Source organism: Pholis gunnellus, assembly GCF_910591455.1.
Source record: "Pholis gunnellus genome assembly, chromosome: 8".
Lineage (NCBI taxonomy): Eukaryota > Metazoa > Chordata > Actinopteri > Perciformes > Pholidae > Pholis > Pholis gunnellus.
In genome coordinates this window covers 9,996,695-10,011,523 of record NC_136534.1, presented here as the reverse complement: position 1 = coordinate 10,011,523, position 14,829 = coordinate 9,996,695, and the positions used below count along the sequence as shown (strand labels likewise).

General features: G+C 43.4%; 1 protein-coding gene across 1 annotated transcript in view; it reads left to right on the top strand.

Annotated features, from left to right (window-relative positions):
- LOC306700299 (eukaryotic translation initiation factor 3 subunit H) overlaps positions 1-14,368 on the top strand; it is a 45,936-nt gene extending 31,568 nt beyond the window's left edge. Inside the window, exons 5-8 of the mRNA XM_079165290.1 lie at positions 1,200-1,349; positions 8,328-8,448; positions 13,455-13,587; positions 14,050-14,368. Of these exons, the coding sequence (XP_079021416.1) occupies positions 1,200-1,349; positions 8,328-8,448; positions 13,455-13,587; positions 14,050-14,144 (499 nt within the window). The 3' untranslated portion in view covers positions 14,145-14,368. The remainder of the gene's footprint in view (positions 1-1,199; positions 1,350-8,327; positions 8,449-13,454; positions 13,588-14,049) is intronic.
- The last annotated feature ends 461 nt before the right edge of the window (positions 14,369-14,829 follow it).

Below are 14,829 nucleotides of genomic sequence, written 5' to 3'. Positions count from 1 at the left end.
AAAATGACCTTATCAAAATCAGATGATGCTCCAAACACACCTATATTTATCACATGGACAATCGCAATATATATATATATATATATATATACGTCTCTGGTTCTGGGACAGTGCGCATAGGGAATTAATGCAGCCGGCGTATTGATTCCATAGCGAGCGGGACACCTCTAACAAGTCAACATTAGACATATACAGACATTAGTCTGTACCTCATGCACTGTGCACAAGTGACAGGCTGAACCAAGGCAGTCAGTCAATGCTATTGGATTTATGTGAGACATTAAGCAAAGTTTGAAGTTCCATTTCGTGTTAACAGGCCCATGTCAGAGAAAGAGAGAGCGATGCAGCCTTTTCTCCCGAGGAACAAGAAGAGGTGTTTAAAAGCCGGTGCTTTGCACGCTTATCGGTAGAGCCCATAAAAAAGTCATTTAGGCGACTGGGTCTGACATTTGTCGCGGCGTGTAATGTGGACATCCTCTCGTGTCACAACTTTTTCAGATATCAAAATGCAACATGTATAACATTACTATTTATTTGGCTCGGGTCCAATTTACTGCAAGCTACAAGCCGAGCGGTAACGGTACAATGCTCTATTGTAAGCACATTGTGCGAACGACAGCTGACCTCAGAAGATCTCTGCCCTCCACTAAACAGATGTTCAAAGCACGGAGCTGCATTCGAGCTCGAGGTTGAACAACCGTTAACCCCAACCAACTCTCTGTTCATTTACAATGACTTCAAAATGGCTTTACATCAGCTGAGAGCATAGTCTTCTTAAGCATAGGTTTTGTTTGTTACAGGCTCATTTCCTCCACGGATGTGTGTTGTGTCATGTGTGTAGTTTTTGCATAAAAGGACAAGTTATCCCTTTTTTAAAAAGTATTTGTTGTCTCCGACAGAAAACTATGTTCTGCTGCTTTTAGTATAAAAGTATGGGTACTTGTCAGCACAATAAAAAAAAATATATATATATTCCACTTTGGGCTGCATGATATGGTTGAAATATGAATGAGATATGCAAAGAAATACACGGTAATACTCTTTTGGGTCTGTCATGTGTTAACTGTATGTAGTGTGTGTGTGTAACTGTATTCTAAAATAGATGATGATGATGAAATGTTCTTTGTTGGTGACAAATTGTAACTCCAGCTCTCTTCTCCTTCCTCTGTGTCTCCCGTCCTGTCCTTCACTCTCTTCAGCTTGAAGAAGGCTAACATTGGCTTTGAGCATATGTTCGAAGAGGTGCCCATCATCATCAAGAACTCCCACCTCATCAACGCCCTGATGTGGGATCTGGAGGACAAGTCCACGGTCGCCGACAAGCATGAACTGCTCAACCTCTCAAGCAGGTCAGACGTGAGCTCATGCAGCCATATTGCAAGAAGGCCTGAGGCCAGACACCTTGATTGTTAAAAAAACGTTGTAAAAGAGTGAATGCAGGTACATTTGCGATCTAAATCAACTATTTCCAACATGTTTTTCTCTGGACACCCAACATTTACAAGATGTTTCTGCGTGGTCTTGTGGGGCATTGTGTGGGTTTATCAACATCTGTCCTCCATAAAACAGCACGACCGTCGATCTCGCTGTCAATTTTGTGGGGAGCATGTCGGTGATCTCACGGATTTAACTGCTGTAGAGGCTCATGAGTGATTTTTAGTTTCTCCCTCAATTATAATTCCCATATTCTCTTTGTTTTGTTTATTTCTGAGTTTCAACGCTCCTGTTTACAGAACATGCAAATTAATAATCTTGTATTGCACTCGGAGAGACACGTTTGAGATCATAATGGTAGGAAGCGTGTCAATCTCGGGACCTAAGAGTCCAATTTACCGTTCATGTTTCATGCCGTATGAATACATTACAATATCATCTATTTATATGACACTGCCTGCATCAAGGTGTTTTGTACGCCCATGAGCAATTTAGGTAAAATACTGTCAGGTTCATCAACAGACCTCAGTGCGTCTTATTAGCCTCTCTGTAAAATCACTCCACAATTCAATCCTGGAAAACGGCTTATTTATGGAAATTCCATCTCCCCAAACCATCAAACACGATGCAAAGTGTCACCTAAATCTAGTTTATTTGCACATGGTTACCGTAGAACTGGGCATACATAGAACTATTTAAGAATAATGTCTTCCTAGAAACATCTTACAAGCTTTACAACCATGACGTGGTATCTCTTTAAATCGGCATGCCTTCACAGACATGAGTTAAAGCTACTTCTAAATTAAAATTGATTTGAGATTAGGGAACGCCTGGGCATTAGTCTGCGTCTCCTGCACTGTTCTAACGTGTACCACATTGGTGGAAGGAATACAAAGTCTATTGATGTGTCTGGCTTATTGTTATCCACCGAGGTTTCATTGCCGTTTTCACACACTTCTAAAGAAGGCTAGTTTACATTTTTATCTTTTTATTAATATCACAGAAATCCCATGAAAAGACCAAATCTCACAATGCGTTTATCTTACTAAAGAGGAATAGTTTGTGTAGCCAAAGCTGACGTCTCCGTGCCACTGTCTTCCAAAACCTATTAAAAATGCATAAAAGAGCCATATCATTATGATTGCATCGGGTTGACGTATTACTTCATTACAATAAACACGGCCAGTGTAGTTCATTCTGAAACAACCCCGTAATGATGACCTCGGCTGCACTTCTGATCTCTGGAAAGCAGATACTCGCGCGCGCTTTGTTCGTTTGCTTTACCATTAGTCATTCGCATCATAGCTTTTTATTAGAGATGTACAGTGTGTGGGTCAGATTCGGATCAGTTTCACACAGCCGACGACACTAATGAAGAACGGGTCAGATTTGGTGGACCTGCGATGTCATAAACTAGCTGAATAACACAAACTCCACTGGTGTTTGCTGCACTGAAGGAATACGTCACTCAGTGCAAGGCTACGGCTCCTTTTTTGTGTGGTTTTAATCATTTTTAGAGAATAATGGGCGTCTATGGCTCGTAGACGTAAACTGCATGTGGCTTCTCAGAAGCTCCTTGTTAGTGGGAATGACTCTTGATTGGCTTTCTTGATGATAATGAAAAGATTAAAGATAACACCAGCCTAATCCTTTTTTTAAAGCCTATGTTAACCTGCTTGGACTACAGTACCAGATGGGTGAGGCATCTCAAAATGTGTTACTTGCCAGTCATGGAAATGTTTTACTTCCACAGTCGGAACAATTCAGTTTGTATTGTGCATGTTGCCGGTATGAACCCCCCCCCCCCCCCCAACATGTATTTGTTGTTTGGATCACATCTGTAACGCATCACGCCAACACTGCAGTTCACATTCTGGTTCTTAAACATACTTGACCACTTATCTTATTCCAGGAACTTATTGGTGCACCCTTGGGTTAGCATCAGACGTTTGATTGCATTATCCGGTCCAAAACTAGGTACAGTAAATGCCACGTCTAAATGTCAGCTATATATTTATTCAGAAACGGCTCCAAAAACAGCAACCTGCCATCAAACTTTGTCTTCCATCACTAATGAGCACAATGTGACCGAATATCACCCCACCATATCAACTCACAGACTGGCACTTAAAAGTCTCGCATTCAGATCTCGGAGGCTCTCAGCATCAGTCTCGGGAGAATTCATCAGCAATCATTTATGGAGATAAACCGCTGCAATTGGAGCAACAGCTGTGAAGCTTCCCAGGGGCAGGTGTGACAAATTAGCACTATAATGACTCAAAGTGCTGATTTACACTCTGTTAGCTCGCAGAGCACTCTGCGCTTACTTATACACCGCATCAGGAGCTGTTGTGATTCTTCTCATCTGTGTCCTGTAACACATGAGTCATGAATTAAATGAACATTCCTATGTACAGAGCGCCGTAGGATGCGTGTGCCCGGCCAAGTAAGTGCGGCAACAGCACAGTCATCTGTCAGAATTGTCAAAGAGACAGAAGGAGAATACCTCACTTTCCTTGCATATTGTTCCATTTTCCCCACGACAACTCGGAAGTTGAAGCGTAGTGTTTGATATGACCCGAAATGGGGCAGAAGCAGCCTGGCTCTCCCCATGGGTTTCCCGGCATGACTGCCGATGGGATGTCTGGCAAGATGAAATTGTTTCCTGAAGTTGTCAGATTGCGGCGCAGCTCCGTCCTTGTATTGGATTGCGGCGTCCGTCTCTCTACATCTTCCACTGACAGCCCCGCCCTCTTTCTCCTCATTTCCACCCCTTCAAAAAGGACAACGATAATGGGTTTTATTTAATGTTTTTCCTTTTTGTCTCATTTTCCAATCTGCAGACCCATTTGTCAATGTCATCTACGTCTAAGGCTGAGTGAATGCAGTTTCACTCCAGCACACAGGGTTGTTCTTACCACAGATGATGATGTTGATCGTGGTGATGGATTGCATGAATGTAAATTCATTTATGTAGCTATTCCCCCCCCTCCCCAAAAAACAGACTTGAAATGCATCCAGTATTTGCAATGTTACAAAGCAGCCTATATTCATGTCAGGCTAAGCTTTTCGCGTGTGGGCCGTTTAACATTGTCTTCATCCGTATTAAAGTTTGCCCACTGTGTAGTGACGGACATTGTTCATTATAAGTCATCCGTTGCACCCCATATTTGCTTTTTGTTCGGTGTGAACGAGCAACTCCTCAGACCATCACCTCCCGTCTGCTTAGTGTAATTGGCCTTCCTGGACAATGGACGCATAGGTAAACAGCTTTCTGCTCTACAGTACTGCCCTGATATGTATTCAGTAAGGGAAAAGGTATTGTTGAGTGCAGGGAGAAAAGATGAGAAATGTAAGGCATTGTTGGAGCTGCAGCAGCTGTAAGAGGAATGAGAAATGTTAAGAGGCATAACTCCAAGTCTGGCCACAAAGACAGAAATGTTGCCTTGAAATACTCTGTGGAAAATGTTTTCCTTGGCAGACAAACTTCATCCATTGAGATGGACATATATTTGTTATGCTCATACAGTTCTTTGTTGCAATGAAATAATGATAATGGGCAATAAGCATGATGAATTTGTGTCAAACCCACTATGAATATTAATGTCATGCGTACTTTTTATCCTACATTTTCAGCGAGGTAATACTATAAACTTATGTTGGGACACTGTTGGATCTGGGCTCTTTCATGTCCTCTTTAAAACCCAATTCCTGCTCCAGGTGCAAACCGGAGATCCATATTGTGCCTCAGTCCATCAGTTAAAAAGGCTCCATCAGAGTAAAACACTCCTTCTAAAAATGGAAGTCACTTCCTTGGCAGCTTTGTTAAAGAACTCCCATCTGAACTCTCAATTTACTGAATGTCAGCTCATTTTTTGCTCGCACATCAATACAGCTTTAGAATTTGTCCTCTGTTGTCCTGTGCGACTATGAGCATGTAGGCCCGAGCGCACACACGCAGCACACTGCATGGGCTGCCATTGAACCTGACCTTAAAACGGAATCGGTGATGATAGGCAGTCCCTCCGTAGACTTTGATTTCTAATTCAGGATTGATCGGCGGGCTCGCTGACCCGTCTGAATAATTCAACCCTTTCGGAGCCTATGACCAGACACTGTGTAGTGTAGAATGCATTATCCGCCGTGCAGTTTCTCCATCCACATGTAACTGTGTTTTTATCATTTTGTGCACAATTCTGAGCAGCAGTGTGTTTTCTTTGCATATTCAGCCTTTTTTAAACGTACAGCAACAACTGAGCATGCGCAAAAGAAACGGTAAAGAACAGAACAAACTCTATGCAATTGAAAGTAGCAGCAGTAGTAGCAGCAACCACTAATCGCCAAGCATGTGTCAAGGACACAGAAAGACACTCCGAAATTCTAAAATACAAACTGGTAAACAAAATCCAATACACTGAATAACACACACACACAGACGCACATTTCTGTCCAGCTCAAACACTTGACGCATGCATAAACGACAGATGTTTTGAAGGATCCTGCTCTGACTAAATGTGTTCCTCTGCATATATTATGAATGCACACCACACAAATTAGCTACCATATTGCTCGATGGAATAGCTTTAAATGGGCTTTTCGTCAGGGAGAATCAATTTTGACACAGTGAGAGGGACTCGGCGGGGAAGTGCTGGGGCGAGCTTTGGTCCTGGGCCATCGGTTTTCATGTTTACAGCTGACACTGCAGTGGAGGGTTGACAAACTGATCACACAACAGCCAAATACAATGGGACCGCGAATGGTTCGGCACTCTAAACTAAGGGAATGACGATCTGAGCGTCTGAAGATCATACATACACACACACACATACACACACACACACACGCCTCATACAGGGGCCAAGCCATGATCTGGTGTTACAGGTTGTCATGTATGTGACAATAACATAACGCTGTAAGTCATCAGAAGCAGTGTTCATAAAATGATCTGCATGCGTGTGGTTACATTAGTTTTATCTCTCTGTGTAAGTCAGCTTGATGGACTTCATCTGTATGTGTGTTTGCATGTAAATGTAATTAAGGTGTTGTCAGCTGAAGGCGGTTGATGGCAGCCGGATGCTGAGAGGATCTTGATGAGTGGCTTCAAGGTGTGCATATGTTTTGCATATGTATGGGTGCTTAAATTTATGCATATGGCTGTTCTACAATGTCCACAAACTTTATACTTCCTGGCATTTCTCTAATACGTTCCGACAATAATACTAAACATTGGAATGCATTAGTACACTGTTCTTCAATGCTTGCTGTTTTTTTATAGTTATTAATAGCAAAAGGTGCAAAACTACGGTACCTTTTGTAAGATTGTAATTTGATGTCATCAGTCGGGTATGTCTGAGAATTATATCACTCCATAACAATTCCCTTTTTAATTCATTTCTTATCACCTTTATAGCACCGAGAACACTAAATTTGTAGCCGGTGAAATTAATGTCATGAATGTCATTCATACTTTAATATTGTGGACCCCCTAAGGCACCTGTAAAGGTGTTCTTACATTGTTCCAAATGACACATGAGGACCTTCAGTTGAGTTCTGCCTGCAGCGGCATAGTGACAAAATTAAAAAACTATGACGGTACGCTTTTCGCTACGCCTCCCTCAAACAGCAAGAGACTCATTTTAAATAGTAAAGAACAAAGTTGGCACAAATGAAAAGGGCGTATGTGTTTTTCTCAGGTTAATTCTGGTTACATTGGAGCTTGTTTTTCAGTGGCACAGATGGTTCGTGGCAATTAATTTTAAGTTCAAGACTTTGCACAGTCTAAGAAATTGAGGGTTGGTAAATTATGTCTTGATGAGATGATTTTTGCAACAGATGAGTGTGAGGAGCCGGGAGGGAGGGAGGGAGAGAGAGAGTGAGGTAGAGAGAGAGAGAGAGAGAGGGAGGGAGAGAGAGATTTATATATTTGGTCATTGAAAAATCTTGCAGCAACTAAAATCACCCAACACTTTCCACTCGTCCTCCACATATTCACACAAAACAGTTGCATCAGCGCAAGTGTACACACAGCCAAAACATACACAGTGCTGGCAGTCCTTGCGGGGTACACTTGCCATTTAAATAAACATTCAAAATCTGTTTTCCTACAGTACATGCTGCATTATGTAGCACCCAAACACTCATACAAAACAATATAATTCCACAGAGGAAAGTAAGGGGGGGGGGGGGGGGTGGCTGAGAGCACTGCAGCCCTGTCAAGGTTAAACTTAAGGCAGTCGTGAGACATTGTGTTAAAAACGTGGCTCATGGGAGGACAGAGAAGGGGAATGCTGCGGTAGAGTTGTGTTGAGAGTTGTCAGCAGGGCAGTGTTTTGGGGGGGGGGGGGGGGGGTTCATGTCAAAGGATCTGTCTGGGCTCTTAAAAGTTTCCCTTCACACTGGAACGGTCCGTTCGTGGCTCTCGCCAGATAAGCTGGAGATAAAAGATGAAGCGGGTGGGACACCTCCAACTTGTTTGCTGTACAGGAGAAGGTGGTCGAACTGTACAGATTGACACCTGGCTAAAGATTTGCATCACGGTGAAAGCCCAGACCGCCTGCGGATATGATCCGGCTGATCGGAGAGCCTTCGGACTGCACGGCATTCTGTGTGCGTTTGTGCTCGGCATCGAGATGGATGCAGAGCACAAGTTCACACCAGCAAGCGCACCGTATACAGCCAGATATCAGGGAAGAGTTGATGATCAGATGGTAGTTTGCTGCCGCCGGCGTGTGTGTGTGTGTGTGTGTGTGTGTGTGTGTGTGTGTGTGTGTGAATGCTTTGTGGTATGAATGCAGCATAACTTAGGCTAAGGGTTGAATGAACATCACGGCTGATCACGAGTGCTGACGGCAGCACAAAACCGTGTGATTGACTTTCTGCCGTTTCTCTTCCAGCAACCATCTGGAGAAGAGCCTTCAGCTTCTGATGGACAGGGTGGATGACATGAGCCAAGACATTGTCAAGTACAACACCTACAGCCGCAACCTGAGCAAGCAACAGCAGCAGAAGCACCAGGTAACTCTCGAAGCCACGTACACACAAGCATCCGTGAACTGAAGCGCACACACCACCTACAGACACAATGAGCAAGCAGCAGCAGTAACATCAGCTTGCCAGCATGTGTATAAGGGGAAAAGGCGCACACACATACACACCCACACACAGGAGTATTCACACAGATGCACCTGCAGACACAAAGTCAGCAGGAAAACAGCAGGTATATTCCTCTCAGCTATGGACACAACCAATTGTAGCTATAATCACAGCAGGCAAGCAGCAAGCTCTGGGTAGCACAAACACACACACATACACTCTCTCTCACACACAAACACACAAACACACACACACACACACACATACAGACTCTCTCTCTTACACACACACACACAGAGAGAAATATGGTACTTAAGGCCAACAGATAAATGTACATGCACCTACTGAGGACCAGCCAAAGTAACTACAGTAAACAGCAACGGTTATAATTATATAAACATCTACTGACATCTGTAACTATACCCACATTAATACACAGGCATGCTACTCGGCAAGTAACGCTGTGTTCATAAACGGTGTAAAAAGAAATCCAAAACTTGAGATCATCAAATGCACATTATTATCATTTTTTTAACCATCTGATAAGGCTCATGATAGTGATTTGAATGGCACGTATTTTTGGACATGTATTACTTTGCGTTTTTGGCTCCGGTGGGTTTTCCGTGGATCTGTTTTGGATCCAAACGACTCAAAAGATCACTTGCTTATTTAATATATATACTGTCAAAAAAAACATGGACTACAAAATGACTGCTTTGATTTAAAAATAGAAGCTATGTTAACCTCAAAATATAAATTAGTGGACAACAAGCAAATCAACACGGACACAGGTTCAAAGGTACTTGTTGTTGTTGTGAGCTGATGGGATAAGCTTGACTCATGCTAACCCTCAAATATCTGTCATATTGTTCATCCCTCACCTCACTGCACGAGCTGGCATGCGCCCACTGAATATCAGCATCACTAACATTTCTGACACGTTTCTCCGTCATCTGCTGCTTTATTTGTCCTCTCAATGAAATGGTCGTTTTCATCACTAGAAGGGCTACTTCTGTGGTGCAGTAATTTATTTATCCTTATGTGAAGAAGGCTAGGTTCAGGAGGTTAAATACCTTTGAGTCGCGCTCAGACGCCACCAATCTTCAAATAGCACCCAGGGAGAGCTGTTCCATATGAACTAAAAGCTATTATTAATAAACAGTCTGTTTATTTTAATGAGTAAGTGAAAGTCCTCTGTTTTTATCCTTTTGCGGTACCAGCGAGACACGTCACAAACTCCAACTTCATTTAAAAGCAGCAGCAGTAGCACTTTGTGAAACACAAACACAGTCACGCACATACTGTGCACAAGGACTCTCAACACACACACACACACACACCACCTACACACACAAACGCGGCCAGAAGCCCCGAACAGACCAGAACAATCGTACACACAGAGGAAGTCAGCCACGTACCAGCTGCAACTGTAACCTCAGCCAGATGCATCATAAATATTTGGCAACACATGCAAAGGCAACGAGTCGCATACATCACTCAGGAAAATGGAAGCGCTGAAGCGAAAGGTTCACTCACTGATCTTCGTGCGCACACACACACACACGTACACCTACGTTCAAACAGCTACATTATTCCAACGTCACTCTCTGTGAGAGGAAATGAGTCTGAAGTGATAATCCGGGCTGACTCACCGCGGCCTCTGCTGACAACCGCGGCTAAATTCACACTCAATAGCCGAATTTATGACAAACGTGCATCTGTGATCACAAGTAGTCTGCCGCATGCACACAAGGCATTCACGACCCGGGCCACGGAAAAAAAGCCAACACCTACGTAGACACACAACCCGGGGCCAAAAATCACCCACACTCCAGCCATTATGATCCATCATCCTCTCCTACCGACCTTCTCATCAGCACAGCCCGCAAGCCTCACACACACACACACACACACTTTAATGGTGTCTACCGTTTCCATGTTTCACTTTATTCCCTACAATGAACAAACAGCGCACACGGAGACAAAGAAAGTGGGCCTCTATTACACCTTTCAGACATCTACAGTACTTGCTCCATGTAATCTTCTGTTATTGACCCAGCTGCTTCCCGGACAAATGGAACCTTATTAATCATCATAGAAAAGTTGCAAAAAGGCTGCGTGTTCAGAGGGCTCCATTTTTCATTTATAGCTCTCTAAGTTTGGTAAATAGCAGGTTCCCAGGCACAATCTGTGGCCAAGTTAGTCTTTGTACCACGGAATTTATGTCTCACTCCTCGTGATTTATTCATTTTTCAATTTTCTTTTTCTTATCTTTACCAATCGATGGAAACGGGCAACACTTTGCAGAAGATTAGATATGGAGCAATGTGTTAATCCTACGAACCGAGGAGACATGATTCACGGTTAATGATACAATTCAGCTACTATTGGATGACTCTGCAATATTTTGCCACATCATTTTTTCGGGGCCACATCATTATTTTGATGTATACAAGTAATGGCTGAGAGTGTATTTGGTTATAGTAGGCGCTAAATGGACACAAAGCCCCCAAGACGTCTATGGCAACCCAGAAAAAGGTTCAAGCTTCATTGCTTTTCAAGCAAACTGTGTAAAGGTTCAGTGTTCTGATGTGGAGACCAGTGGAAGTGCTACCTGAAGCGGACATGCATAAAGTAAGTGTTTAAAAGAGACCTGATCAGACGATGGCCCGAGGATTATCAGACCAGGTCGCTGGACCAAAAGTCTAAAAAAAGCAACCGTATAACGATAACCATCATAACCATCATCATGATAATAATATACAGCCCCAGACATAAAATAATACTTTTCCAACTATAATGTATATCATTCAATAAAATACTTTTTTTTTTACATATCAGTACATACTGATTTCCTAAATATATTTACTCCCATGTACCTCATGACCAGAGCTGATACTGCTCTGTATTAGACTGATTTAGACCAGGGCTCAACAGTAAGTGTTGCCAGTTAGCCATTGGCAAATAGTTATTGACTTGTTGTCAGTGGCAACCTGTTTTGAACGTACAACAAAAGTAAGGACAGCAAACCGATGCTTTCTGATGCTACATAGCGTGTCGGCGGCTCTCCCAGTCTCTTCAGCCGTCTGCTTAGAATCACCACAGATCGGAGGACATCTCTGAAAGTAGAGATAGTTGATGGACACACTGATTAGGTGTTACTAAAGAGAGCGACACAAATCAAGACTTCAATGCTAAAGGGCCAGTGGATCTGTGGTGAGAGTCGGCACCGAGGTCCAGAAAACCCAAACTTGAAAGGGAGAGACCTGATGAAAAAGCAACCAGTGACTTTACTTCTGTAAAGAACATGATCAAAGCTAAACTACAAAGAATTCTGTATGGTTATTATAATAAAGCTTTCATTCTTTTACGTCACAATTTCTTTATTAAAAATAACTTTTAGCTGCATCAAAATATAAGCTGACTAGAAATGGCCACTGATGTCTGGTTGCACATCTGGCCCTTTTTTTAAAAAGGTAATGTTGAGCCCTGTCGACTAAGAGCAGTCCGACGCTGGTCCCAACAAAGTCCTCAGAACAAAGTGGCCCTCTAGTCCTGATGCCAAAATGTATATTTTGAACCGTCATACTAAAGCCAAACACAGCACACATTGCCAAAGAACACACCATCCCCAGCAGGAGTCGCGGTGTTTCCAGCAGCGCGCGGTGGGGATGCTTCTCTGCAGCAGCACCTGGAAGGCTTGTGGAGGTGGAGGGTAAAATAAATACGGAGAAATCTTGCTGCAGTCTGTAAGAGAACTGTGACGTGGGACCGGATTATGTTCCACCAAGACAACGGACCTCAAACATAAAGCCAAAGCTACATAGGAGTCCAGACCTCAATCCAATTCAGACTTTGCAGCAGGACTTGAAAACACTCGGTCCCCACGCAACTCGACAGATCCGGAGCAGTCTGTAAAGAAATAACAGCGAAAGGTGCCTCTGCTTAATGCTGACTTGAAAGAGTATTTTTTTATTTGCATTAATTTAGATCCATTTACATTTTTTTGTTTACTTTGACTTCTAATGAAGAAAGGTAAATATGTTTTAGGCATTGTATGTCTATTTATTCGTGGAAGGTGGAAGTGCAAAACTGTTTTGTTTGCTTGCTTCTAAAATTTGCATATATTAGCTTTTTGATTATGCACAGTCACGCTGAGACACGTTGGCAGGCAAAAAAAAAAAAACCCCACTGGAGGAGTAACGTGTCATTTGAACAAATAGTGGTCTCTTCTATTTATCGCTTATCTTTAGACACCCGTACAGGTGCGTAGCGGGGCGCGTGGTTGAAAGTACGAACGTTGCTCCCACGTTCGTTTTTTCCCTCATCTGCCGCAACCTCCTCTTCCACTGGCCTGTGTCAGTCTCTCCTCCATCTTGCCAAATTAACAAGGCTTTTAGGATCTCCAGAGACCCGGCACCTCGCTGATTTACCGACTGTCAGCCCTCTACAAATCACTCCATCCCTGTCAGCACTTATAACTCTTCACTCTCCGTCTGTCTCCTCTCTCTCCTTTCATCGCCACGCTTCTTTACAGCTCACTTCCTTCCCGTTAATGTTTCCATTGTCTTCTTTCTTCTTATTTTTTCTCCTCACTATCTGCTGCCACTTTGTGCTCTATGCATCTCTCTTACTATATTTATCGACCTGAAGTTCCTCACTTTCTTACTTAATACCGTCTTTTTTTTTTCTTCTCACTTTCTCTTTACTCCCAACGTAAATGTTTCACTCTTTCTTCTCCTCATATTCTCACCCTGTCCTCGCTCGCCTCACCCATCTCCGTTTCTGTCAAATTTTTTTCCATCTATCCGTCTATTCCATTTTACATTTCTCTCTCTCAATGTGCTGTTTAGTTTTTTGCCTTCCTTTCTTCTCCTCCCCCCCTCTTCTAATGCCCCCCATCTTTGTCTCTGTGTCCCGCCCTCCAGTACCTGCAGAGACGTCAGCAGGAGAACGCCCAGCGACAGAGCAGAGCCGAGCCCCCGCTGCCTGAGGAGGACATCAGCAAAATGTTCAAGCCCCCTCAGCCTCCACCGCGCATGGAAACGCTGCTTATTGCAGGTACGCACGCACGCACACACACACACACGCGATACAAACACACAACCACTACGCACGGCCAACTCTCGTCGTCTCATAGACCTCCCTCTCTCCAAACTCCATCAGCCGCCTCTGCTCCCCTCACAGGAGCTCAGGTTCTGTTTTGTAATTATCTCCGCCATTATCTTGAAATTACATTAATTTAAAGTTTATTGACTCAATCTCCAACTCGACCGCCCCTTTCCCTGCTGTTTCACGCTGTTCAGCTCTCCCCCGCCGCCTGACAACATTCTGATCCTTCCGTTTACTCTGTTCCCCACTAATTTGATGTTTTGCTGTGCTGCTCTCTCTCCCCCCCTCTCTCTCTCTCTCCCCCCTCCTCTGTCTGTTTGTGTGCATGTCTGTGTACAAATGTATGTATGTATTTCTGTGGGTGTGTTTTTGTGTGGGGGCGCGTGGATGCATGTGGCTACCATCCAACAGGGCAAATTAACAACTACTGCCAGAACGTGAAGGAATTCACCTCGCAGAACCTCGGGAAGCTGTTCATGGCGGAGGCTCTCCAAGGCCACAACTAGAGAGAAACAAAGGAAGAAAAGAGTGCGCAGGGGGGGGGGGGGGGGTAGAGAAAAGTAACGGAGATGCAAAAACACCTTGAAGATGACTGGAAGACCGCAGCGCCTTTATTTGTTTTCTAAGAATTTATTCATTGTTTTTATGCCCAGCTCCGGCTTGAAAACAAAATTGTCTTTGAAGAACATTTGATTTTGATTTGAATAAAAGTCTGGCGTCTCCACATCTTGCCTGTGTCTGTATGTTTTCACAGTTGAACTGTATACAGATCTTGATGGTAATTGCAGCATATTTTAATTTTGTTTGTGGACTCGGGCGTCATTTAGTGTTTTTGCTGTAGTTTTTGTGCACAATATTAATGTGAAAACGGGGGCTTGTGCACCCAATTCTAAATAATTACACAATACGATGGTACTTACACAATTTTATTGCTACACGCTTTTCATCTTGCAGTTCAAACATCAAGCAGGTGGAAGCAATTACTCGTGAATTTGCCGAAGTGTCGGTTTGCACGGTGGGAACAATGATATCCTTGTGAGCGGAACTGCAGCAGAAGTATCAGTGAGAGCTGAGCGTCAAATGAAATGCCAGTTACATGACTCAGCTCCCACTGTCTCACTGCACCAAATAGTTTTTTCCTGGAATGAAATTACACGATACATCAGAATCTGCCTTTCTTCCACAAAGATA